The 27838-nt window shown below is 34.2% G+C and overlaps 1 protein-coding gene across 1 annotated transcript in view; it reads right to left on the bottom strand.

The window, feature by feature from the left end:
• LOC307143690 (uncharacterized protein) overlaps positions 1-27838 on the bottom strand; it is a 96990-nt gene that overhangs the window by 36953 nt on the left and 32199 nt on the right. Inside the window, exons 3-7 of the mRNA XM_079845437.1 lie at positions 20967-21152; positions 13978-14082; positions 11602-11688; positions 11405-11523; positions 6742-6832 (exon numbers count right to left, since the gene is read on the bottom strand). Of these exons, the coding sequence (XP_079701563.1) occupies positions 6742-6832; positions 11405-11523; positions 11602-11688; positions 13978-14082; positions 20967-21152 (588 nt within the window). The remainder of the gene's footprint in view (positions 1-6741; positions 6833-11404; positions 11524-11601; positions 11689-13977; positions 14083-20966; positions 21153-27838) is intronic.

Genomic DNA, 27838 nt, shown 5'->3' with positions numbered 1-27838 from the left:
CCGCTGCAGCGCTCACACTGAAACCAGCCGATTACAAACATCTGGAGGAGGGAAAACTCAGACCTGAGCCGGCATCAAACACAATTACTTTACACAGCACCAATCAATCTCAATTCAGTCTGACCTCACTGTACATCTGACCCTCACTGCCTTTGATTTCTACAATCTGACATGTGGTGCACAGAAACTTTCACAATCTATAATCTCTCCCATTTAGGGTTGCCAACCGTTCCATATAATACGGAATCGTCCCGTATTTAAGGCATCAAAGAAGCGTTCCGTATGAAAGTTAATTTAGTTTAATAATTAGATTTATTTGTATATTTAGTTGAACATGTAGTGTCCCCAACTGAGCAAGCCAAGCCAGAGGCAACAGTGGCAAGGAAACCCAAACCCCATCAGGAGCAGAATGGAGGAAAATAAACCTTGGAGAAACCAGGCTCAGTCGGGGGGGCAGTTCTCCTCTGGCCAATTAACAAACAGCGTATGATTATTATTCTGGCAACTTTACAGGTCAGAGGTCATAATAGATCGGAATATTCGAAATATCAGAGTCATCACGCCGGAGACGGGTTTACTGAGGATGCCGTGCCGATGAGGCAGTTTCAGAGTCTAATCACGGTCTCTCAGACACTTCAGGGTCATGCGTTGGTCAGGTCCAGCATCTGATCTGGATCCGGCCCGGATCCGGCTGACTGCAGTAAACCTCGGGATAAACAGAGAGACTAGCATTAGCGTAGATGCCATTCTTCTGATGATGTCACGAGTACATCAGGTGTTATGGGAAGTGTTCCCGGTTCCGGCTGACCTAGTTAATGCAGCCTAACAATCATTGATTAAAATTTTTTTATGTGTATGCCACAGTAAAGAGATGTGTTTTTAGTCTTTAAACTGACAGAGTGTGTCTGCTTCCCGAACAATGCTAGGAAGAGTTCCAGAGTTTAGGAGCTAAATAGGAAAAGGATCGACCGCCTGCAGTTGATTTCGATATTCTAGGTATTACATAGCCATTCATGGAAGGCTTTAAGACCCGCAGAATCCCATGCCGGAGCCAGCTGGTCTCGCTTCACACGAGTGGCTCGCGCTGACGGCAAATCCCTTTCACTGTTCGCAGTTTGCAGATACAAACTACGTTTATTGTTAACATTCAGCCATGCAAGAAAACGTGCATTCTCCCTGAGGGAAGACGTTATCAAAAAGGGAAGTCGTCTTTCACTATTGTAAGTTAATATTGTATAGAGATTTTTTTATATATATATATATATTTAAGTAACTTGTAGCGTATTCTTAACCTCATTATTCAAACACAAAATAACCAATAAAGTCCAAAGCACCTAAAGCAATCCTCTCAGTTTTCTTTAATTGGAAATTTGCATTTTAATTTATTCATACATAGTTGCAACAACTATTAGTTCAAACTTTTTTCAGTTCCTTCTGATCTGTGATCAGTGATTTCTGATGTGTAGCTAATTATTCAAGTTCACACAGAACTTTATTATTCGTGCTGTGGCTTTTCTCTCTCCCGACAGAACGGTGTTTTCGTGTTTTCTATCTTGTGAGTCAGTGTTTTTGTACGTCCTCGTGGCGTCTATCTGTTCATAAATGTGCATACAGTCGTGAGTTTCTGCTCGGAAGAGCCACATCTTTAGAGATAAACCTCACGCACGCCGAAGCTCGGCCTTCAACATCCCCGACCCCCAGTACTGCATCTGGCCCACAGCGGAGGAGCCAAACGCGGGCGAGATCAAGCCGAAGGGGGGTAAGCGTGAGGGTCTCCGGGCTAGCCAGCTATCACCACAATCAGGGTTGGGGAAAGTTACTTTGAAAAGTAATGCATTACAATATTGCGTTACTCCTTCAAAAAGTAACTAATTGAGTTACTTAGTTACTTTTTAAGAAAAGTAGTGCGTTATGCGTTACTTTTTCTCACCTGGAATGGGCTTGTTTTTGTTTTTGTTTATAACAAAAAAGTTATATTTTTGTGCAACAGTAAAGACCTCTTCATACCAAAATTGAAATAATAAGCCCCAGGCTGAGGTAAAAATGTAAATTCACACATGAACCGTGGAGGGCGCAGCTCTGGATAATGGAGAATAGAGGCAGGAGAAAAAAGTTTTACCAATAAAAACAAAAAAACCTAGTAATTTTCTTCATCAAAGGTCAGCAGCAAGACATTGGTAAATTAAATATAAAGGTAGATTATGCATAAAAATAGTTGTTTTATTTAACATTTAATTATTGGAGGTTTGCATAGTTCTCTGATTTTGCATTTGACTGATTTTATTCATTTTGAGGAGGACAGAATCTTTATTGTGCAAGTGAGATAAATAAATGCTCACATTTAGTCTGGAACTACAATAACCATCATGTTCACACACACACACACACACACACACACACACACACACACACACACACACACACACACACACACACACACACACACACACACACACACACACACACACACACACACACACACACACACACACACACACACACACACACACACACACACACACACACACACACACACACACACACACACACCTCTGCACTAGCTCTCAACATGAGGACAGGAGAGCTGTCAGTCAAACTAATGTGAAAAAGTAACTCAGATATTTTGTTGTAAATTTGAAAAGTAATGCGTTACTTTACTAGTTACTTGGAAAAAGTAATATTATTACGTGACTCAAGCTACTTGTAATGCGTTTCCCCAACACTGCACACAATAAACTGGATTACATTCGATTACTGCTGTTGTGTCTTTGTTTGCTGTGTACTCAATGCGCGTCACTGACGCTTTTCATATGATAGGAACATATCTAAAAATTGTTATTTTTCTGTTCGAACCAATTCACCAAATCGGACTGAATCGTTGTAAACGTTTGGCGTCTCGAGTCAGCGCTGATCCATCATTTACTAAAGTTACTAACTTTCTGACATGAGTGACAGCCCCTCCGACTAGAATTAAACGAATAACCTGAAGTACATGCTATAAACTACAACAGTTCACTGAACTGAGACGAGAGAGAACTGATGAGAAGTGAACTCTGCCTCTTAGACCTCATTAAACCACGCCCCCTCCGCTACAAGATCTAACACTCATTTCAAATGCAAAGATGTCAGCCAATCACAACAGTGGGCATGTTTACTGAAGTCTCACAGCAGACACGCCCCTTGAAACAGGGCATTCAGCCACAGGGCAAACATCAGGATAGAAAAAATGCCTTTTATTTCTAAATTGTGACATTTTATGATGTAAAAATCATACTTACAATACAAGTACACCTAAGAATACATTATAAAATAATAGAAAAATGCCATGGGACCTTTAACCGGCCCCGCCCACAGTATAACCCGGCTCTTCATCCGCCTTCATCTCCACCTGTGTTGTAATTAATGTTCAGATGGAGCTATAAAGCGTGCTTTGTGTGATCCAGCGAATGCCCCGGCTGAGTGAAAACATGTCCACCCTCACCAACACACGGATCGTCTTTCAGCTTCATTATAGCAGACGAGCCCCAGAGACAAAGAGCGCCTGTTCTCTAAACAATCTCAGAGGTTATGAAGAAGCCGTCTCCTGTCTTGTCCATCTCAAGTCTTCCAGCCTCAGCGAAGCTCAGGAAACAACGAGCATCTGAGTTATTTTGATATGCAATGACTGTGAGTGAATAAAAAATTAATTATATTATACTTTTATAAGCTATCAAAACTTAGTGTGCAAAACCTAGCTTATAAAACTTAGCTTACAAAACTTAGCCTACAAAACTTAGCCTACAAAACTTAGCCTACAAAACTTAGCTTATAAAACTTAGCTTGCAAAACTTAGCTTGCAAATTTTAGCCTACAAATTTAACTTACAAAACTTAGCTTATAAAACGTAGTGTGCAATACTTTAACGTTCAACAAAGAAACTTAACGTTTGCTTACAAATTTTAGCCAACAAACTTAGCTTACAAAATGTAGCTTGCAAAACTTAGCTTATAAAACTTAGCTTATAAAACACTTATAAAACTTAGCTTACAAAACTTAACCTACAAAACTTAACCTACAAAACTTAGCTTATAAAACTTAGCTTACAAAACTTAGCCTACAAAACTTAGCTTATAAAACTAAGCGTGCAAATCTTAGCTTACAAAATTAAGTTTACAAAACTTAGCCTACAAAACTTAGCTTATAAATCTTAGCTTATAAAACTTAGCTTACAAATTTTAGCCTACTAATTTATCTTACAAGACTTAGCTTATAAAACGTAGCTTGCAAAACTTTAACGTTCAACAAAGAAACTTAACGTTTGCTTACAAATTTTAGCCTACAAACTTAGCTTACAAAATTTAGCTTGCAAATCTTAGCTTATAAAACTTAGCGTGCAAAACTTAGCTTATAAAACTTAGCTTATAAAACTTAGCTTACAAATTTATCTTACAAAATTTAGCTTGCAAATCTTAGCTTATAAAACTTAGCGTGCAAAACTTAGCTTATAAAACTTAGCTTACAAAGTTTAGCCTACAAATTTATCTTACAAAATTTAGCTTATAAAACGTAGCGTGCAAAACTTTAACGTTCAACAAAGATACTTTGCGTTTGCCTACAAAACGTAGCTTATAAAACTCAGCGTGCAAAACTCAGCATTCAAAACTTTAGCGTTTAACAAAGATACTTTGTGTTTAATGTGTTTACTTATGCACAGCGGAGAAGCCGTCTCCTGTCTTGTCCATCTCAAGTCTTCCAGCCTCAGCGAAGCTCAGGAAACAACGAGCATCTGAATTATTTTGCTATGAATGAATGCATTAGCAGAGGTGGAAAGAGTAACAAAATATTCTACTCAAGTAAAAGTACTATTACTTCAATGAAATTGTACTTAAGTAGAAGTAAAAGTACTTGTCTAAAAATGTACTCAGAGTAAAAGTACTTTTTTTAACAGCGGGGTTGGACTCTCCCGTGTAGGGTTGTGGTAGAATGAGATTTTCACGATATGAAAACAGTTTCACAGCATCATGGTATTAATTATTTAATAAATAAACTGTATTATTAAATTATGGTTATTATTATCACCAGTTAAAATGGCATTAAATTAATGAAAACTTTTTTCTTTTTTTTGGGTTGAACAAATGCTTTATTATAACAAACTTGAAAATTGAAAACTTTTAATAAAACATGTCTAATGAACTAAATAAATTATTATGAATTAGATTAACAACTTTAAGAATAATAGAATCCTAAGAAAATTTTCTTTTTATGATTTAATACAAATACATTACCAAAACGGTGGTAATGCAAATACTTATCCTTTCATTTTTTGGGCAAAGCGCTGCTGCTTTAGTAAATTAAACCATGGATTAAAAAATATATTCTTAAATAATGTTTAAATTATGTAATATTATTATTGTTGTTATTATTATTATTATTTTGACAAGTATTCTATAGGCCTGCAATAGTAATATATTTCTGTCACAATTTCATCCAGTTAAACTGTTTATTTTGACAGGTTTTAGTGAGGACCTATTTCAGTGAAGATCTGTTTCAGAGTGTATTTGATAATGGCTTTTAATCAAATAAAATGATGAAAATGTTCATTAGGGGGTCTCAGATCAGCTCTGGAAATTTTCATACCGTATGTTCATGCCCAAATATGTTTTTTGAGACGTTAAACACCACGAGCATCGCGTAGGCTACTTAAGTATGTAGGCTAGTAGACGAAACGGAGCTGCTCATTCACACAGACACAGAAGAAGCAGATCATTTATTCATATAGCAGTGTTTTGAGCTTTAATATTCACAGACCATGTCACGATTTGATTTATACAGCTCTCCTGTCGATGTATTCATTCATCCATCAGTTTGCGTGTTTTACGTGACATCTGCGTTATACTGTAATTCCGGGATTCCCTCTGCATCACAGAAAACATTCGGCCTTAAGTTATAAACATACCTTTATCTGTACTGAGGGATGGTGTTCCCCAACATGTTCTATGTGTTTCCTCCTTTGCTCAACATTTTTTTTGCTAATTTGATATCCTCCAGGACAACATGGCTATTTCTTGTCTATATCCAAAGTTTTTCCACACTATCCAGGGCTTCACGTCGTTTCGCTTTCAGCTGGGTCTGACGTTTGTCCGTCTCCATCTTTTTGTGATTTTTGCGTTCGTTCTAACCCTTTAATTCAATGCAGTCGTTTCCGGATCGCGTTTTTCCCCCCTTTGTATTATTTATTTTTACTCAGTAACGGATGTGGTTTAAAATGTAGCGAAGTACAATACTTCAAACAAAACATACTTAAGTAAAAGTAAAATTACTGATTTTTAAAACTACTTAAAAAGTAGAAGTACCGAGAAAAACTACTCAATTACAGTAACGAGAGTAAATGTCATTCGTTACTTTCCACCTCTTTGCATTAGAAATTAAGTTTCTGTGAAAGATAAACCTGCACTGTTCTCCGCCATGCCTTTAGATCTGGAGAGGGTGTTCATTGAGCGGAGTGACAGAGGTTAAGCTAACACTGCGTCTCAACAGCTTTAACATGCCTCAGACATGATCTAGCTCTCTCTTTCTTTCCCAATATATCACTCTGCTGTCATTCTCCAAGCCCGTGCAGAAATCCAGGTTAAAGAAGGAGTGTGAGGTTACAACCGGAGCCTTCCTCCCGTCTCCAGAGAGATGTTATGGGCTCCTGTCCTCCTCATCTGCGGCCCCCAGCGCTGAAAGACAGGAATGCTCCGGCTGTCCCGGAGGCCTCACCTGGATCTCCTTATTCTTCCTCAGCAGGCCTGCGTTCAGCAACTCCTCGGCCTCCAGACGGCTGCTGCTGCTGCTTATCTCCACATCTTTCCTGACAGAAGACAGACGGGAAGAGGGAATGTGAGGATGGGAGTGACAGCGCTAATTTCGCAGGCGTGCTCTGCGTTGTTTTCTTGCCGGATCCGATAAACGTCAACCGTGTCTCGGTTTATTAAAAGTGCCAGTCAATCCCAACACAACATTTGAGGAACTTATTGATTGATGTAGATTGTAAATTGTATTCGGGGTTTTAAACTGAAGCCCCTTTAAGGGCTTTAACTCGGGTCACGAAGTTAAAGAAACAACGAAATTAGCGTTCGCTTACAAAATTTAGCTTATAAAACTTAGCTTATAAAACTTAACGTACAAAACTTAGCGTGTGCAAAACGTTAGTGTACAACACAGAAACTTAACGTTTGCTTACAAATTGTCGCCTACAAAACTTAGCTTATAAAACTTAACGTGCAAAACGTTAGCGTTCAACAAAGAAACTTAGCATTCGCTTACAAATTGTTGCCTACAAAACTTAGCTTATAAAAATTAATGTACAAAACTTAACGTGCAAAATGTTAGCGTTCAACAAAGAAACTTAGCGTTCGCTTACAAATTGTCGCCTACAAAACTTAGCTTATAAAACTTAACGTACACAACTTAACGTGCAAAATGTTAGCGTTCAACAAAGAAACTTAGCGTTCGCTGACAAATTGTCGCCTACAAAACTTAGCGTACAAAACTTAACGTGCAAAACGTTGATTACAAACTTAGCATTCAAAACTTAGCTTATAAAACGTTGATCACAAAACTTAGCTTATAAAACTTAGCTTATAAAACTTAGCGTGCAAAACGTTAACGTTCAACAAAGAAACTTAGCGTTCGCTTACAAATTGTTGCCTACAAAACTTAGCGTACAAAACTTAACGTGCAAAACGTTGATTACAAACTTAGCTTACAAAACTTAGCGTGCAAAACGTTAACGTTCAACAAAGAAACTTAGCATTCGCTTACAAATTGTCGCCTACAAAACTTAGCTTATAAAACTTAGAAGACAACAGAAGACAGACGGGAAGAGGGAATGTGAGGATGGGAGTGACAGCGCTAATTTCGCAGGCGTGCTCTGCGTTGTTTTCTTGCCGGATCCGATAAACGTCAACCGTGTCTCGGTTTATTAAAAGTGCCAGTCAATCCCAACACAACATTTGAGGAACTTAATGATTGATGTAGATTGTAAATTGTATTCGGGGTTTTAAACTGAAGCCCCTTTAAGGGCTTTAACTCTAGTTAAAGTTAAAGAAACAAAGAAACTTAGCGTTCGCTTACAAAATTTAGCTTATAAAACTTAGCTTATAAAACTTAACGTACAAAACCAAGCGTGTGCAAAACGTTAGTGTACAACACAGAAACTTAACGTTTGCTTACAAATTGTCGCCTACAAAACTTAGCTTATAAAACTTAATGTGCAAAACGTTAGCGTTCAACAAAGAAACTTAGCGTTCGCTTACAAATTGTCGCCTACAAAACTTAGCTTATAAAACTTAACGTACACAACTTAACATGTAAAATGTTAGCGTTCAACAAAGAAACTTAGCGTTCGCTTACAAATTGTCGCCTACAAAACTTAGCTTATAAAACTTAACGTACACAACTTAACATGTAAAATGTTAGCGTTCAACAAAGAAACTTAGCGTTCGCTTACAAATTGTTGCCTACAAAACTTAGCTTATAAAACTTAACGTACACAACTTAACGTGCAAAATGTTAGCGTTCAACAAAGAAACTTAGCATTCGCTTACAAATTGTCGCCTACAAAACTTAGCATATAAAACTTAGAAGACAACAGAAGACAGACGGGAAGAGGGAATGTGAGGATGGGAGTGACAGCGCTAATTTCGCAGGCGTGCTCTGCGTTGTTTTCTTGCCGGATCCGATAAAGGTCAACCGTGTCTCGGTTTATTAAAAGTGCCAGTCAATCCCAACACAACATTTGAGGAACTTATTGATTGATGTAGATTGTAAATTGCATGCTGTGTTTTAAACTGAAGCCCCTTTAAGGGCTTTAACTCGGGTCACTCGACGGCCAGCTTGCTAACACCCTGCGCACGATGCTAACATGGGAGGACAAAATTATATTACCAAGTAAAGTTGTACATTCTCTAGTAAAAGTATTGAGTTCCCTCACAAAACTTACGTTCCCAGAGAAACTTTGCACACGTTTGTGTTCTCTGGTAGTGTTCATTCCATCAGAAAACATTTGAGTTCCCCGAGAAACTTTAGCATTCCACAAAGAAACTTAGCGTTTGCTTACAAATTGTCGCCTACAAAACTTAGCTTATAAAACTTAACGTACAAAACTTAATGTGCAAAATGTTAGCGTTCAACAAAGAAACTTACGTTTGCTTACAAATTGTCGCCTACAAAACTTAGCTTATAAAACTTAACGTACAAAACTTAATGTGCAAAATGTTAGCGTTCAACAAAGAAACTTAGCGTTCGCTTACAAATTGTCGCCTACAAAACTTAGCTTATAAAACTTAACGTACAAAACTTAACGTGCAAAATGTTAGCGTTCAACAAAGAAACTTAGCGTTTGCTTACAAATTGTCGCCTACAAAACTTAGCTTATAAAACTTAGCGTACAAAACTTAGCGTACAAATCGTTGATTACAAACTTAGCATTCAAAACTTAGCTTATAAAACGTTAATTACAAAACTTAGCTTATAAAACTTAGCGTGCAAATCGTTAACGTTCAACAAAGAAACTTAGCGTTCGCTTACAAAACATTGATTACAAAGCTTAGCATATAAAACTTAGCATATAAAACTTAGCATATAAAAATTTGCGTGCAAAACGTTAGCGTTCAACAAAGAAACTTAACGTTCGCTTACAAATTGTCGTCTACAAAACTTCAAAACTTAGCATTCAAAACTTTAGCATTCAACAAAGATACTTTGCGTTTGCTTACAAAACTTATCTTACAGATTACAAAACTTAGATTACAAAACGTTGATTACAAAACTTAGCTTATAAAACTTAGCTTACAAAACTTAGCGTACAAAACTTAGCGTACAAAACTTAGCGTACAAAACTTAGCGTACAAAACTTAGCGTACAAAACGTAGCATACAAAACTTAGCGTACAAAACTTAGCGTACAAAACTTAAGCATTCAACAAAGATGCTTTGCAAAACGTTAGTGTTCAATAAAGAAACTTAGCGTTTGCTTACAAATTGTCGCCTACAAAACTTAGCTTACAAAACTTAGCTTATAAAATTTAGTTTACAAAACTTAACATTCAAAACTTAAGCATTCAACAAAGATACTTTGCGTTCGCTTATAAAACTTAGATTACAAAATTTAGATTATAAAACTTAGCTTATAAAATTTAGCGTACAAAACTTTAGCCTTCAACAAAGATACTTTGTGTTTATTGTGTTCCTCTGAGAAATTTTGCATTCCCTCAGAAAACGTTTGTGTTCCCCCGAGAAACTTTGCAACTTTTTATATTTTCAATATCATATGTCATCAAATCAGCAATAAACAAACAAGTGATGCCTTGTCAGAAAGCTGATTGGCACTTTTAACTGAAAGGCGGGGCTTCTATTCCTAAAGCCACCATATTGCTAGTTTAGCTTTTAACCCTTAAAGTATGAAAATCAGAAGGAAGGAAGGGATATTTATGACAATTTCCCTTCTTCTTCTTCTCTCTGGGGCCTCCACGGAACAGCTGGTTTTGTTTTCTACAGAATAGAGACCGTTCTGCATACTAACAAGCCTGAACAGATCTGGAGCCCGGAGCCCTTAACTCATCAAAGCTGAGATAACGGCGCTCCAAGCTCATATCATGTTATACACAAGAGCCATGCACACATCTGTCTTACGGCTAGCTCTCGCTCTGAGACATCATGAGCATACATGGACGTTTATTCTGCATGACTAGATCAGGGATTCCCAAAATTCTCAGGGGTTATGGATTAATCTGTGAAATAGATATAAGTGGGTCTATCATCATGCACTCTAAAAAAAGCTGCGTTAAAAATAACCCAAGTTGGGTTGACAATGGACTAACCCAGCATTTGGGTTGTTTTAACCCAGTGGTTGGGTTAAATGTTTGCTTAAAACAACCCAATCGCTGGGTTAAATTTACATTTTTCAAAATTTTCAAAAGTTTATATATAAATAATAATTAACAGAGTACACACACATATATTATGTAAACACAAACTTTTATTTTGGATGCAATTAATCGCGATTTATCTTTTGACAGCCCTAAAATAAAGTTGACTTGACTTGACTAAAACAACCCAATCACTGGGTTAAAACATCCCAATCGCTGATTAAAACAACCCAATCGCTTGGTGAAAACAACCCAACCGCTGGGTTAAAACAAACCAATCGCTGGGTTAAAACAACCCAATCGCTGGGTTAAAACAACCCAATCGCTTGGTGAAAACAACCCAACCGCTGGGTTAAAACAACCCAATCGCTAGGTTAAGACAACCCAATCGCTGGGTTAAAACAACCCAATCGCTTGGTGAAAACAACCTAATCGCTGGGTTGGTCCATTTTCAACCCAACTTGGGTTATTTTAAAGCCAGCATGTGTTAGAGTGTGTGCATGAGCGCTTCACCTCCTGATCATGTCCTCCAGGCTGGCCCTGATCTTGTCCATGCCCTCTCCCTCCAGCCTCCGCCTGCTCTTCTCCCAGTCCATCCTCTGACTGCGCTCCTGCTCCAGCTGATCCTCCAGCTATAGGGAGAAATCAAGCACTCGAGTGACTTCCTGAGCTACGGCCGGCCTGGAGCACAGCAGCATCAGTGAACTCACATCCTCCGCCCGCAGCTTCAGCTTGGCCCTCTCTTTGGTCAGGAGGTTGACCTTCTCCTCCTCGCTCTGCAGGTCCTCGATGGCCTGCTGCAAACACAGAACAATCTCACACATCTGTCCAGCACAGAGCTGGACAAACTACACAACTCCATTACTCCAGTACTACTGGTCAAATATTACTCCATTACAAGTGAAAGTTGTAAAAAACTCTTTTTTACTTAAGTAAAAGTACAGAAGTACTTGCTTATAAAAGTACTTAAGTATCAAATTTCCTTTTTTATGTCAATGCATTATTTTATTATTGTTGCATTGTTGTATGAATGCACGCTATAGCCATCATGGTCCAACATGCAAGCATACGACCGCCTTGAACTCATTTAAATACTTGTATAAAAGTTACAAAGCTGCGGTCACTTTAAGGCAGAATGCACAGATCCAACACACTGATACACATCCGATATTCCCCCAACTGTTTACTTAGCTTACAAAACTTAGCTAATAAAATTTAGTTTACAAAGCTTAACATTCAAAACTTAAGCATTCAACAAAGATACTTTGCGTTCGCTTATAAAACTTATCTTATAAAACTTAGATTACAAAACTTAGATTGCAAAATTTAGCTTATAAAACTTAGCTTATAAAATTTAGCGTGCAAAACTTTAGCCTACAACAAAGATACTTTGTGTTTATTGTGTTCCTCCGAGAAATCAGAGAAATTTTGCATTCCCTCAGAAAACATTTGCGTTCCCCGAGAAACTTTGCAACTTTTATATTTTCAATATCATATGTCATCAAATCAGCAATAAACAAACAAGTGATGCCTTGCCAGAAAGCTGATTGGCTCTTTTAACTGAAAGGCGGGGCTTCTATTCCTAAAGCCACCATATTGAATATAATAAAAAATGTATATATATATAAAAAGCTAATTGTGTTTTTGTGTGTGTGTGTGTGTGTGTGTGTGTGTGTGTGTGTGTGTGTGTGTGTGTGTGTGTGAGTTTTTTTGTCTGTTTTGCACTCTTGATGTTTTAGAGATCTTCACTGTTGAGTCTTTTTTTCTGCATCCTGGCTGATTTGTAGATTGTATGCACAAAAAAACTCTGTATTTAAATATTTTTGCCAATTTCCCATTCATTTCCTATGGGGGTCATTTTTGACCCGAAGGTCCTGAGTGTGACTATTTTTTTTACGACCACTTAGACTTTGCAAATCCTGTCCATAATTTTTTTGGGTGTTCATATACCAAGTACCAATAACGTTTCAGACCATTCCGATGAAGCTATGATTTTTTTTATTTTATTATAAAACGCTTTGGGTCATTTTTGACCCGAAGAACCCCAGAGGGTTAAGAACAAAACACTACACTTGGTCACGGTATTTATCTGACCAATTTATGTGGCAAAAGCAAAGAGAAAAAAAAAGCTCAACACAACATAATCAGTTATTAATACTTGGTTGGTTCTCAAACTAAAAGTCCATGATAATGAAACGACTGAATATCCTATAGTCAAAAATACATGTATAATTCAATTCTAACCCAATCACTATCATTATTGACCTAATCTTGCCTTGTCATACAAAGGTCAAATCATCTGATATATATATATATATATATATGAGTATGATTTATTGCATGTTGGCCACACCACGTTTGATTTAGCGGACCTCTTTATTATTTCATTGACAAAATATATACCAATCTACTCTAATTCTAATAATAAAGACTTTTAATGAAGCTTTTTTTCTTCATTATGATAGCAGGACAGTTGCATTACCCTGATATTTCTGTCCTTATGCCTCCAAAAATATCTAAATTAATTTTAATTCATAAATTAAAAACTTGTGCATTCGAGCCAGTGTGCGTATCAATTGCATTTTCATAAATTAATAGATCCGGACAAAACATAATGAAATAAAACAGCATCACGACACAGATGCATGAAGACAGATTACTTCTAAAGTACTTAGGAACATTTGTTCTGAATTATCATCAAAAATACATGAATAATTCATAAATGTTATGACATGCAAATCCGTTTTTATTACTGGAGAGTGCTGTGTTTTGATCAGTAATTAAGATTTCAGAACCGTTCAACTCATTATAAACCATTTTGTGGGAAATATTCTTTATTATTTAAGAAATAATGGCCGCAGTGACCTGAACTCTCTAAGTTACTTTCCAGATTAAAGTAGGAAACGTTTTTTTGTGCCAGAGGGAAGTGAACGCAAACCTGTTAACGACCCCCAACTTGTCTTCCAGATGCAATCGAACGACCTGTGCTGCCTCATGACTGACCTTTACACCGCCACATCCCAGGAACCCCAGTGAAAACTGTCCAACATCTGTCCAGACGCCGCTCCTGTTTCAGGGACTCTCACCTGGCTCAGCTCCACCAGGTGCTCCTTCTCTTCCTGCAGCTTCTGAAGCAGGTCGTTCTTCTGGGCCAGATCCTCAGAGAGCTTCCTCACCACAGAGTCTGAAGACTGGAGAGAGCCCAATCAAGAACATGTGTAAGATAATCCTGTGTAATTGTGAAACATTGTTGCAAAAATTATGAGAAATACAATTGCAATTAGAAGAAATAAAGTCACAATTGTGAGCAATAAAGTTCTAATATGAGACACAAAGTCACAATTACAAGAAATAGTAGCGAATCTGAGAAATAAAGGTACAATTATGATAAATAAAGCCCTAACATGAGAAATAAAGTCACAGTTATGAATAATAAAATCACAATTACAAGAAAAAAAGTCAAAAGAAAGTCATATAATTATGAGAAATAGTCGCAATTCTGAAAATTATTATGAAAGTTGTCATCGAGAAATAAAGTCACAATTACGAGACAAAGTTGCCATCACAAGAAATAAAGTTCAAATGAAAAATAATGTCGCAATTACAAGAAATAGTAACATAATTATGAGAAATAGTTACAGTTATGAGAAATAGTCGCAATTACGAGATATAGTTGCAATTACGAGACAAAGTTGTCACCGAGAAATAAAGTCACAATTACAAGAAATGAAGTCACAGATATTAAAAACAGTCATAGTTGTAAAAAATAAAGTTGCCATAAAGAGAAATAAAGTCGCAATTACAAGAAATAGTCACATAATTATGAGAAATAGTCGCAATTACAAGAAATAGTCACATAATTACGAGAAATAGTCGCAATTACGAGACAAAGTTCTCATCGAGAAAAAAGTCGCAATTACGAGATATAGTCGCAATTACAAGAAATAGTCACATAATTATGAGAAATAGTCGCAATTACAAGAAATAGTCGCAATTACGAGATATAGTCGCAATTACAAGAAATAGTCACATAATTATGAGAAATAGTTGCAATTACAAGAAATAGTCGCAACTACGATAAATAGTCACATAATTACGAGAAATAGTCGCAATTACAAGAAATAGTCACATAATTATGATAAATAGTCGCAATTACAAGAAATAGTCACATAATTACGAGAAATAGTCGCAATTACGAGACAAAGTTCTCATCGAGAAAAAAGTCGCAATTACGAGAAATAGTCGCAATTACAAGAAATAGTCACATAATTATGAGAAATAGTCGCAATTACAAGAAATAGTCGCAATTACGAGATATAGTCGCAATTACAAGAAATAGTCACATAATTATGAGAAATAGTCGCAATTACAAGAAATAGTCGCAACCACGATAAATAGTCACATAATTACGAGAAATAGTCGCAATTACAAGAAATAGTCACATTATTACGAGAAATAGTCACATAATTACGAGAAATAGTCGCAATTACGAGACGAAGATGTCATCGAGAAACAAAGTCGCAATTACAAGAAATAGTCGCAATTACGAGAAATAGTCGCAATTACAAGAAATAGTCACATAATTATGAGAAATAGTCGCACTTACAAGAAATAGTCACATAATTACGAGAAATTGTCACAATTACAAGAAATAGTCACATAATTATGAGAAATAGTCGCAATTACAAGAAATAGTCGTAATTACGATAAATAGTCACATAATTATGAGAAATAGTCGCAATTACAAGAAATAGTCACATAATTACGAGAAATAGTCGCAATTACGAGATATAGTCGCAATTACAAGAAATAGTCACATAATTATGAGAAATAGTCGCAATTACAAGAAATAGTCACATAATTATGAGAAATAGTCGCAATTACAAGAAATAGTCGCAATTACGAGATATAGTCGCAATTACAAGAAATAGTCACATAATTATGAGAAATAGTCGCAATTACAAGAAATAGTCGCAACTATGATAAATAGTCACATAATTACGAGAAATAGTCGCAATTACAAGAAATAGTCACATAATTGCGAGAAATAGTCACATAATTACGAGAAATAGTCGCAATTACGAGACGAAGATGTCATCGAGAAACAAAGTCGCAATTACAAGAAATAGTCGCAATTACGAGAAATAGTCGCAATTACAAGAAATAGTCACATAATTATGAGAAATAGTCGCACTTACAAGAAATAGTCACATAATTACGAGAAATTGTCACAATTACAAGAAATAGTCACATAATTATGAGAAATAGTCGCAATTACAAGAAATAGTCGTAATTACGATAAATAGTCACATAATTATGAGAAATAGTCGCAATTACAAGAAATAGTCACATAATTACGAGAAATAGTCGCAATTACAAGAAATAGTCGCAATTACGAGAAATAGTCGCAATTACAAGAAATAGTCACATAATTATGAGAAATAGAGTCGCAATTACAAGAAATAGTCACATAATTACGAGAAATAGTCACATAATTACGAGAAATAGTCGCAATTACAAGAAATAGTCACATAATTACAAGAAATAGTCACATAATTACGAGCAATAGTCACATAATTACAAGAAATAGTCACATAATTACGAGAAATAGTCACATAATTATGAGAAATAGTCACATAATTATGAGAAATAGAGTCGCAATTACAAGAAATAGTCACGTAATTACGAGAAATAGTCACATAATTACAAGAAATAGTCACATAATTACGAGAAATAGTCGCAATTATGAGACAAAGATGTCATCGAGAAATAAAGTTGCAATTACAAGAAATAGTCGCAATTACGAGAAATAGTCGCAATTACAAGAAATAGTCACATAATTATGAGAAATAGTCGCACTTACAAGAAATAGTCACATTATTACGAGAAATAGTCGCAATTACAAGAAATAGTTGCAATTACGAGACAAAGATGTCATTGAGAAAAAAAGTCACAATTAGTCACAGATCAAAAGTCACAGATACTAAAAGCATAGTTGTAAAAAATAAAGTTGTCATCAAGAAAGTCACAATTACAAGAAATAGTCACATAATTATGAGAAATAGTTACAGTTATGAGAAATAGTCTTCATAAGAGACAAAGTTGTCATCAATAAATAGTCACAATTACAATAAATAAAGTTGCGATTAAATGAAATAAAGTCGCATAATTATGAGAAATAGTCACACAATTATGAGGAATAATCACAATTACAATAAAATTGTCGTAACTACGAGACGAAGTTGTCATCGAGAAATAAAGTTGCAGTAATTCGAAATAGTCATAGATGTAAAAAATAAAGTCTCATTCCAAGAAATAAATTCACAATTAAGAAAAATAGTTGCAATTACAGGAAAGAAATTCAGATAATTATGAGAAATAATTACAGTTATGAGAAATAGTCGCAATTACAAGAAATAGTTGCAATTACATGAAATAAAGCCTCAATTATAAAAAATAGTCACAATTACGAGAAAGAAAGTCTCAATATGAAAATTTGCAATCATGAAAGTTGCAATTTTATTACAAAAAGAAAAGGCTCATACTGACTTTGTATGTGGCAGATATGTGATTTGTTTCAACAACGACATGAGGGACTAATGGAGGACGTGTGTGTGTGTGTGTGTGTGTGTGTGTGTGTGTGTGTGTGTGTGTGTGTGTGTGTGTGTGTGTGTGTGTGTGTGTGTGTGTGTGTGTGTGTGTGTGTGTGTGTGTGTGTGTGTGTGTGTGTGTGTGTGTGTGTGTGTGTGTGTGTGTGTGTGTTTGGGCCTGTTGGAGCTTTGAGAAGCAGATGTAGAGCAGAAGGTTAGAAAAGCTCCTGGAACACTTTCATCCTGAAACCACAGCTGTCATTTCACTCCCCTCTGAACTCAGACATAAACGAGAAGTATGAGCAGATGAATATCACACATCTGCACTTACTGTAAATTGTTAAGAGATGAGACAAAATTATAATTGGAGAAATGATGGACTGCGAGCTGTAATTGAAAGGTAGCACACCTAGCGTGAATTAGAAGTCAGCGCTGCTTTATGAAGTGCAGTTCAGGTAATAATTACCCTGATCATGTCACAATGCCTGAGGAACTTCTTATATTATTGAACATTTCAAGTGTTTTGTTTTCATTTAGAAACAATGAAGGCTGAATGTCATGCTCTTGACTCTGCGTTTGTGTTTGAGTTGAGGTCACACATGAAGTCACCCACAGATTTGCTATGGCAACAAATGGACTACAAACCGTTTTCACCTGAAGAGAAAAAGAGCCAACAATCTGTGCAGGTCTGGTCTTGTGTTCAGGTCAGGATTCAGGATCTGACACATTTAGCATATCATACAAACACACACTAAAGATCCCGACAACTGCTGTCAGAACAACCCTCAGCAGATGCAATATTCACATCACTTTTCAAATGTGAATTGTAAGATAAAGCAAAAGACTCTGAATCATGTGAAATAAAGTTGTATCTATAAGATATACAGTCACAAAAACAAAAAATAAAGCTGCATTTAAGAAATTAGAAGTCAAATTTATAGTCACAGTTATGATACATATAGTCACAGTTATGAGAAATAAAGTTACAGTTATGAATAATATATAGTCACAGATATGATAAATATTGTCACAGTTATGAAAAATAAAGTCACAGTTATGAATAATATATAGTCACAGTTGTGAGAAATATATAGTCACAGTTATGAGAAATATTGTCACAGTTATGAGAAATAAAGTCATAGTTATGAGAAATAGTCACAGTTATGAATAATATATAGTCACAGTTATGATAAATATATAGTCAGTTATAAGAAATATAGTCACAGTTATGAGAAACAAAGTCACAGTTATGAGAAATATAGTCACAGTTATGAAAAAAAAATCACAGTTATGAAAATATATAGTCACAGTTATGATAAATAAAGTCACAGTTTTGAGATATATATAGTCACAGTTATGAGAAATATATAGTCACAGTTATGAGAAATATATAATAACAGTTATGAGAAATAGTCACAGTTATGAATAATATATTGTCAGTTATGAGAAATATTGTCAGTTATGAATAATATATAGTCACAGTTATGAGAAATAGTCACAGTTATGAATAATATATTGTCAGTTATGAGAAATATTCATTTATGAATAATATATAGTCACAGTTATGAGAAATAGTCACAGTTATGAATAATATATTGTCAGTTATGATAAATAAAGTCACAGTTTTGAGATATATATAGTCACAGTTATGAGAAATATATAATCAGAGTTATGAGAAATAGTCACAGTTATGAGTTATATAGTCAGTTATGAGAACTATAGTCACAGTTATGAGAAATATATAGTCAGTTATGAGAAATATAGTCAGTTATGAGAAATATATAGTCACAGTTATGAGAAATATAGTCACAGTTATATGAGAAATAGTCACAGTTATGAATAATATATAGTCACAGTTATGAGAAATATATAGTCAGTTATGAGAAATATAGTCACAGTTATGAGAAATATAGTCACAGTTATGAGAAATATAGTCACAGTTATGAATAATATATAGTCACAGTTATGAGAAATATATAGTCAGTTATGAGAAATATAGTCAGTTATGAGAAATATAGTCACAGTTATTAATAATATATAGTCACAGTTATGAGAAATATATAGTCACAGTTATGAGAAATATAGTCACAGTTAAGAAAAATAAAGTCACAGTTATGAGAAATATATAGTCAGTTATGAGAAATATAGTCACAGTTATGAGAAATATAGTCAGTTATGAGAAATAAAGTCACAGTTATGAGAAATATATAGTCAGTTATGAGAAATATAGTCAGTTATGAGAAATATAGTCACAGTTATGAGAAATATATAGTCAGTTATGAGAAATATATAGTCACAGTTATGAGAAATATAGTCACAGTTAAGAAAAATAAAGTCACAGTTATGAGAAATATATAGTCAGTTATGAGAAATATAGTCACAGTTATGAGAAATATAGTCAGTTATGAGAAATAAAGTCACAGTTATGAGAAATATATAGTCAGTTATGAGAAATATAGTCAGTTATGAGAAATATAGTCACAGTTATGAGAAATATATAGTCAGTTATGAGAAATATAGTCAATTATGAGAAATATATAGTCACAGTTATGAGAAATATAGTCACAGTTAAGAGAAATAAAGTCACAGTTATGAGAAATATAGTCACAGTTAAGAGAAATAAAGTCACAGTTATGAGAAATATATAGTCACAGTTATGAATAATATATAGTCACAGTTATGAGAAATATATAGTCAGTTATGAGAAGTATAGTCACAGTTATGAGAAATATAGTCATAGTTATGAGAAATATATAATCAGTTATGAGAAATATAGTCACAGTTATGAGAAATATAGTCACAGTTATGAATAATATATAGTCACAGTTATGAGAAATATATAGTCAGTTATGAGAAATATAGTCACAGTTATGAGAAATATATAGTCAGTTATGAGAAATAAAGTCACAGTTATGAGAAATATATAGTCACAGTTATGAGAAATATAGTCAGTTATGAGAAATATAGTCACAGTTATGAATAATATATAGTCACAGTTATGATAAATATATAGTCAGTTATGAGAAATATAGTCAGTTATGAGAAATATATAGTCACAGTTATGAGAAATAAAGTCACAGTTATGAGAAATATATAGTCACAGTTATGAGAAATATAGTCAGTTATGAGAAATTTATAGTCCCAATAATGAGACAAAGTTCTAATATTGCAAAGTTCTTTCCTATTGTATGAAAACCAGCTTCCTTAAAGTTTCCATGATGTTAGTTTTGCCTGAATATTTACAGATGCAGTACATGTTTTAAAGAAAATAAACGATTCCTTATTATCTGCAGATAAAATCTAGATTTGTCCCAGAAAAAAAGTGTAGCACATCTGCTCCAAAAGCATGAAAAATGACAATACACATTCAGATGGTATTCTCCAGACTACTAATGATGCATGATTTACAGTGGAAAAACCTCCTCGGTGCAGATAATCAGCGGGTCGAATGTGTGTCAGCCAGAGTGTGTGGAGCTCAGTCCTACCTGCCTGCCCTTCTCCACTGAAGTCAGTGTGTTCTCCAGCTCCTCCAGGTCTCTCCGCAGACCACAGCCCTCGGCCTCCAGTCTCCGGCGCTGGGAGTCCAGCTGTGCGGCGGCCCCCTCCTCCTCCTCCAGACGCTCCTCCAGATGTTCACAGCGCTGCTCGGCCCGCTGGAGGCTCTCCTGCTCCTGCTCCGGGGAGGATAAGAGAGACACAGAGGACGCTGATGAGCCTTCCCTTCACACTGCATTCAGCCTCAGGGGACCAGCCACTTCAGAGGGTGATGACAGGAAAAAGAGCAACAAAAGAGCCTCAAAGTGTAAAGCAGCAGCTGAGCTCTTCACAACTGTCCTGTGATCAGTGGACAGCGGCTTCTAAAAACACAACGAACTTGCCGTAGGATCCTGACAACAGCTGTCAGAACTTCCCTCACCAAATTTCACATGAAAGTCACTATTTCTTATAAATGCAACTTTATTTTCATAACTGTCACAATTATGAGACGTCATATTTGTAAGATAAACATTTGTAATTATGAAAAATAGTTGCAATTATGAGAAATTAAGTCGCAATTACAGGAAATAGTTGTAGTTATGATAAATTTAGTTACAATTACGAGCAATATAGTCACAATTATGAGAAATATAATCACAATTATGAGAATTATTTACAATTACGAGAAATATAGTCACAATTACGCGAAATATAGTCACAATTACAAAAAATAGTCACAATTACAAGAAATATAGTCACACTTACAAGAAATATAGTCACAATTACAAGAAATATAGTCACACTTATGAGAAATATAGTAACAATTACGAGAAAAAGTCACAATTACGAGAAATATAGTCACAATTATGAGAATTATTTACAATTACGAGAAATATAGTCAAAATTACAAAAAAAATGTCACAATTATGAGAAATATAGTCACAATTATGAGAATTATTTACAATTACGAGAAATATAGTCAAAATTACAAAAAAATGTCACAATTACGAGAAATATAGTCACAATTATGAGTAATATAGTCACAATTATGAGAAATATTTACAATTACAAGAAATATAGTCACAATTACGAGAAAAATAGTCACAATTACAAAAAATTGTCACAATTACGAAAAATATAGTCACAATTACGATATAGTCACAATTATGAGAAATATAGTCACAATTACGAGAAAAATAGTCACAATTACGAGAAATATAGTCACAATTACAAGATATAGTCACAATTACGAGAAATAAAGTCAAAGTTACGAGAAATAGTCACAATTATGAGAAATATAGTCACAATTACGAGACATAGTCACAATTATGAGAAATATAGTCACAATTACAAGAAATATAGTCACAATTACGAGAAAGTCAAAATTATGATATAGTCACAATTACGAGAAATAGTCACAATTATGAGAAATAGTCACAATTACGAGAAAAATAGTCACAATTACAAAAAATATAGTCACAATTACAAGAAATATAGTCACATTTATGAGAAATATAGTCACAATTACGAGAAATATAGTCAAAATTATGAGAAAAATAGTCACAGTTACGAGAAAAATAGTCACAATTACAAAATATAATCACAATTACGAGAAATATAGTCACAATTACTAGAAATATAGTCACAATTACAAGAAATATAGTCACAATTACGAGAAACATTGTCGCAATTATGAGAAATATTTACAATTATGAGAAAAATTGCCACAATTACGAGAAATTAAGATGCAATTATGAGAAATAGTCATAATTAAAAGAAATAGTCACAATTACGAGACATATAGGCGCAATTCACCCTTCGCCAGGATCTGACCAATCACAATCCGCCATCTGCCGAATCCGCCATTTTTGTCCGACAAAGCAGTCAAGAGAGTTCCTAGATTAACGTCGGTGGACTTGAACTTGAAAAACTGTGTGCACTGACGTCTTTACGCGGTTGAAACATTCCTTCTGAAGTTCATTCATGTTTATTTGATACTATAAACATACAACATAGCAACAGTAACTAAAGGGGGCGGGTCTTTCTGAACGGTCACTTAAGAGAAATAGTCGCTATTACAAGAAAGTCGCAATTATAAGAAATATAATCACAATTACAAGAAATAAAGTCACTATTACGAGATATATAGATCACCAGAAATTAAAGTTGCAATTTACGAGAAAAAAGTCCCAACATGACAAATAAAGTTGCAATTACAAGAGATAAATAAATATGAGAAATAATGTGACCTTCTCCAACAGCCTCAGGCGACACACACTGAGAGGATGATGACAGGAAAAAGAGCAACAAAAGAGGCTCAAAGTGTAAAGCCTTGTATCCGGCAGTGAGCTCTTCACAACTGTCCTGTGATCTGAAGACAGCGGCTTCTAAAAGCATGAGGAGGACAAAATGAACTTCCCTTGACGAAGCGGATCATTTATCAAACTAGTCCCAACAGGACATAAAAAGCTCAGCTTTCTGATGTCTCCTCAGAAACTTGTGCTTGGATACGCGTCATTGTCGCTAAAGTATCTGTACCAAGTTCAAAACACACAAATATGAGGGTCCTTGCAAAGTTGGCAATGGACGCGTTATGCATGTTTTTTTCCATGCTCTGAATTCAATCACCCTGACAAGTTTCCACACTCATTCGAGTTTGACCAGTTAGAAAAGCTCCATTTATAACACACGCTTATCAACAAATACATTAATGGTAGTGTTACACGACCAAACGCAATATATTTGTCTGAGCAAACCAACTGGGAGAGACTTAACAACATTGGACTCAATTACGTGAAAAAATATGCAATTACGAGAAAGTTCTCACAATTCTGGGAAAAATAGTCACAATTACGAGAAATATAGTCACAATTACAAAAAAGTCACAATTACGAGAAATATAGATGTAATTACAAGAAATATTTACAATTAAGAGAAATATCGTCACAATTACGAAAAAATATAGTTGCAATTTCAAGAAATAGTAACAATTACAATTTTGTCACCATTACGAGAAATACAGTAAGGTTCATTAGTTAACATTAGTTAACTACATTAGTTAACATGAACTAATAATGAACTGCACATATAAAGCATTTATTTATCTTTGTTAATGTTATTTTCGACATTTACAAATGCATTATTAAAATCTTGTTAACATTAGTTAATGCACTGTGAACTAACATGAACAAACCATGAACAGCTGTATATGAACTAACGTTAATTGTGATCATGTAAGACACACTTATCCAGAGCAAAGGTGAACCGTCACAGGTGTTCTGTGGGAATAAACCCATGCATTATCAGGAAAGCAGACACAATTATGAGAAATATAGTCACAATTATGAGAAATATTTACAATTACGAGAAATATAGTCACAATTATGAGAAATATTTACAATTACGAGAAATATAGTCACAATTATGAGAAGTATTTACAATTACGAGAAATATTTACAATTACAAGAAATAGTCACAATTACAAGAATAGTCACAATTATGAGAAATATTATCACAATTACAAGAAATATTTACATTTACGAGAAATATAGTCACAATTATGAGAAATATTGTCACAATTATGAGAAATATTTACAATTTCAAGAAATATAGTCACAATTATGAGAAATATAGTCACAATTATGAGAAATATTTACAATTACAAAAAATATTTACAATTACGAGAAATATAGTCACAATTATGAGAAATATAGTCACAATTACAAGAAATATTGTCACAATTATGAGAAATATTGTCACAATTACAAGAAATATTTACAATTACGGGAAATGTAATTACAATTATGAGAAATATTGTCACAATTACAAGAAATATTGTCACAATTACAAGAAATATTTACAATTACGAGAAATATAGTCACAATTACGAGAAATATAGTCCCAATTATGAGAAATATTGTCACAATTACAAGAAATATTTACAATTACGAGAAATATAGTCACAATTACGAGAAATATAGTCCCAATTATGAGAAATATAGTCCCAATTATGAGAAATATAGTCCTAATTACGAGAAATCTAGTCACAATTATGAGAAATATAGTCAAAATTATGAGAAAGTCACAATTACGAGAAATATAGTCCCAATTAGGAGAAATATAGTCCCAATTACGAGAAATCTAGTCACAATTGTGAGAAATAGTCACAATTATGAGAAAGGCACAATTACGAGAAATATTTACAATTATGAGAAATATAGTCACAGTCACAATTACAAGAAATATTTACAATTATGAGAAATATAGTCACAATTACGAGAAATATAGTCACAATGATTTCCACCTGGCAGATGACAAAACAGTGGAAAATGGTAGTCTGGGAATCAAACCCATGCATTATCAGGATAGCAGACACAGTTATGAGAAATATTGTCACAATTATGACAAATATTTACAATTACAAGAAATATTTACAATTCCGATAAATATAGTCACAATTATGAGAAATATAGTCACAATTACGAGGAATATAGTCACAATTACAAGAAATATAGTCACAATTACGAGAAATATAGTCATAATAACGAGAAATATAGTCACAATTACGAGAAATATAGTCACAATTATGAGAAATATAGTCACAATTACAAGAAATATTTACAATTACGAGAAATATAGTCACAATTATGAGAAATATAGTCACAATTACGAGAAATATAGTCACAATTACGAGGAATATAGTCACAATTACGAGGAATATAGTCACAATTACAAGAAATATAGTCACAATTACCAGGAATATAGTCACAATTTCAAGAAATATTTAAAATTACGAGAAATATTGTCACAATTATGAGAAAGGCACAATTACGAGAAATATAGTCACAATTATGAGAAAGGCACAATTACGAGAAATATAGTCACAATTACGAGGAATATAGTCACAATTACGAGAAATATAGTCACAATGATTTCCACCTGTGGATGATAAAACAGTGGAAAATGGTAGTTTGAAGGATGAACTTTGGGAATATCATACTTTTGGAGTGACTTTTACCAATAAGAAATGTCATAACAACTGCATAGCAACCTATTACGCACTCTGAACTCTTTAGCAACCATATAACAACGCTCAGGCAACCATCGTTTTGCACTGGCAAACACGCTCAAATTCTTTACAGTTATTTTTGCAATTCTGAAATGATGCTCATGCCCATGCATTATCAGGATAGCAGACACAACTATTAGAAATATAGTCACAATTATGAGAAATATTTACACTTACGAGAAATATATTCACAATTATGAGAAATATAGTCACAATTATGAGTAATATTTACAATTACAAGAAATATTTACAATTACGAGAAATGTAGTCACAATTATGAGAAATATTTTACAATTAAGAGAAATATAGTCACAATTATGAGAAATATTTACAATTACGAGAAATATAGTCACAATTATGAGAAATATTGTCGCAATTACAAGAAATATTTACAATTACGAGAAATATAGTCACAATTATGAGAGGCACAATTACAAGAAATCTAGTCACAATTACGAGAAATATAGTCACAATTTCAAGGAATATAGTCACAATTACGAAAAATATAGTAAAAATTATGAGAAAGGCACAATTACGAGAAATATAGTCACAATTATGAGAAATATTTTACAATTAAGAGAAATATAGCCACAATTATGAGAAATATTTACAATTATGAGAAATATAGTCACAATTATGACAAATATTTACAATTATAAGAAATATTTACAATTACGAGAAATATAGTCACAATTATGAGGAAGGCACAATTACAAGAAATCTAGTCACAATTACGAGAAATATAGTAACAATTTCGAGGAATATAGTAACAATTTCGAGGAATATAGTCACAATTATGAGGAAGGCACAATTACAAGAAATCTAGTCACAATTACGAGAAATATAGTAACAATTACGAGGAATATAGTCACAATTACGAGAAATATAGTAAAAATTATGAAAAAGGCACAATTACGAGAAATATAGTCACAATTACAAGAAATATAGTCACAATTACGAGAAATATGGTAAAAATTATGAGAAAGGCACAATTACGAGAAATATGGTAAAAATTATGAGAAAGGCACAATTACGAGAAATTTAGTCACAATTACGAGAAATATAGTCACAATTAAAGAAATATTTACAATTACGAGAAATATAGTCACAATTATGAGAAAGGCACAATTACGAGAAATATAGTCACAATTAAGAGGAATATAGTCACAATTACAAGAAATATAGTCACAATTACGAGAAATATAGTCACAATGATTTCCACCTGGCGGATGATGAACTTTGGGAATATCATACTTTTGGAGTGACTTTTACCAATAAGAAATGTCATAACAACTGCATAGCAACCTATTACGCACTCTGAACTCTTTAGCAACCATATAACAACGCTCAGGCAACCATCGTTTTGCTCTGGCAAACACGCTCACATTCTTTACAGTTATTTTTGCAATTCTGAAATGATGCTCATGCCCATGCATTATCAGGATAGCAGACACAACTATTAGAAATATAGTCACAATTATGAGAAATATTTACACTTACGAGAAATATATTCACAATTATGAGAAATATAGTCACAATTATGAGAAATATTTACACTTACGAGAAATATATTCACAATTACGAGAAATATAGTAAAAATTATGAGAAAGGCACAATTACGAGAAATTTAGTCACAATTACGAGAAATATAGTCACAATTAAAGAAATATTTACAATTACGAGAAATATAGTCACAATTATGAGAAAGGCACAATTACGAGAAATATAGTCACAATTACGAGAAATATAGTCACAATGATTTCCACCTGGCGGATGATGAACTTTGGGAATATCATACTTTTGGAGTGACTT

Source organism: Gobio gobio (genome assembly GCF_949357685.1).
Source record: "Gobio gobio genome assembly, chromosome: 20".
NCBI classification, from domain to species: Eukaryota; Metazoa; Chordata; class Actinopteri; order Cypriniformes; family Gobionidae; genus Gobio; species Gobio gobio.
Note: the sequence above shows the minus strand (reverse complement) of the source record. Positions and strands in the feature narration are given on the sequence as shown.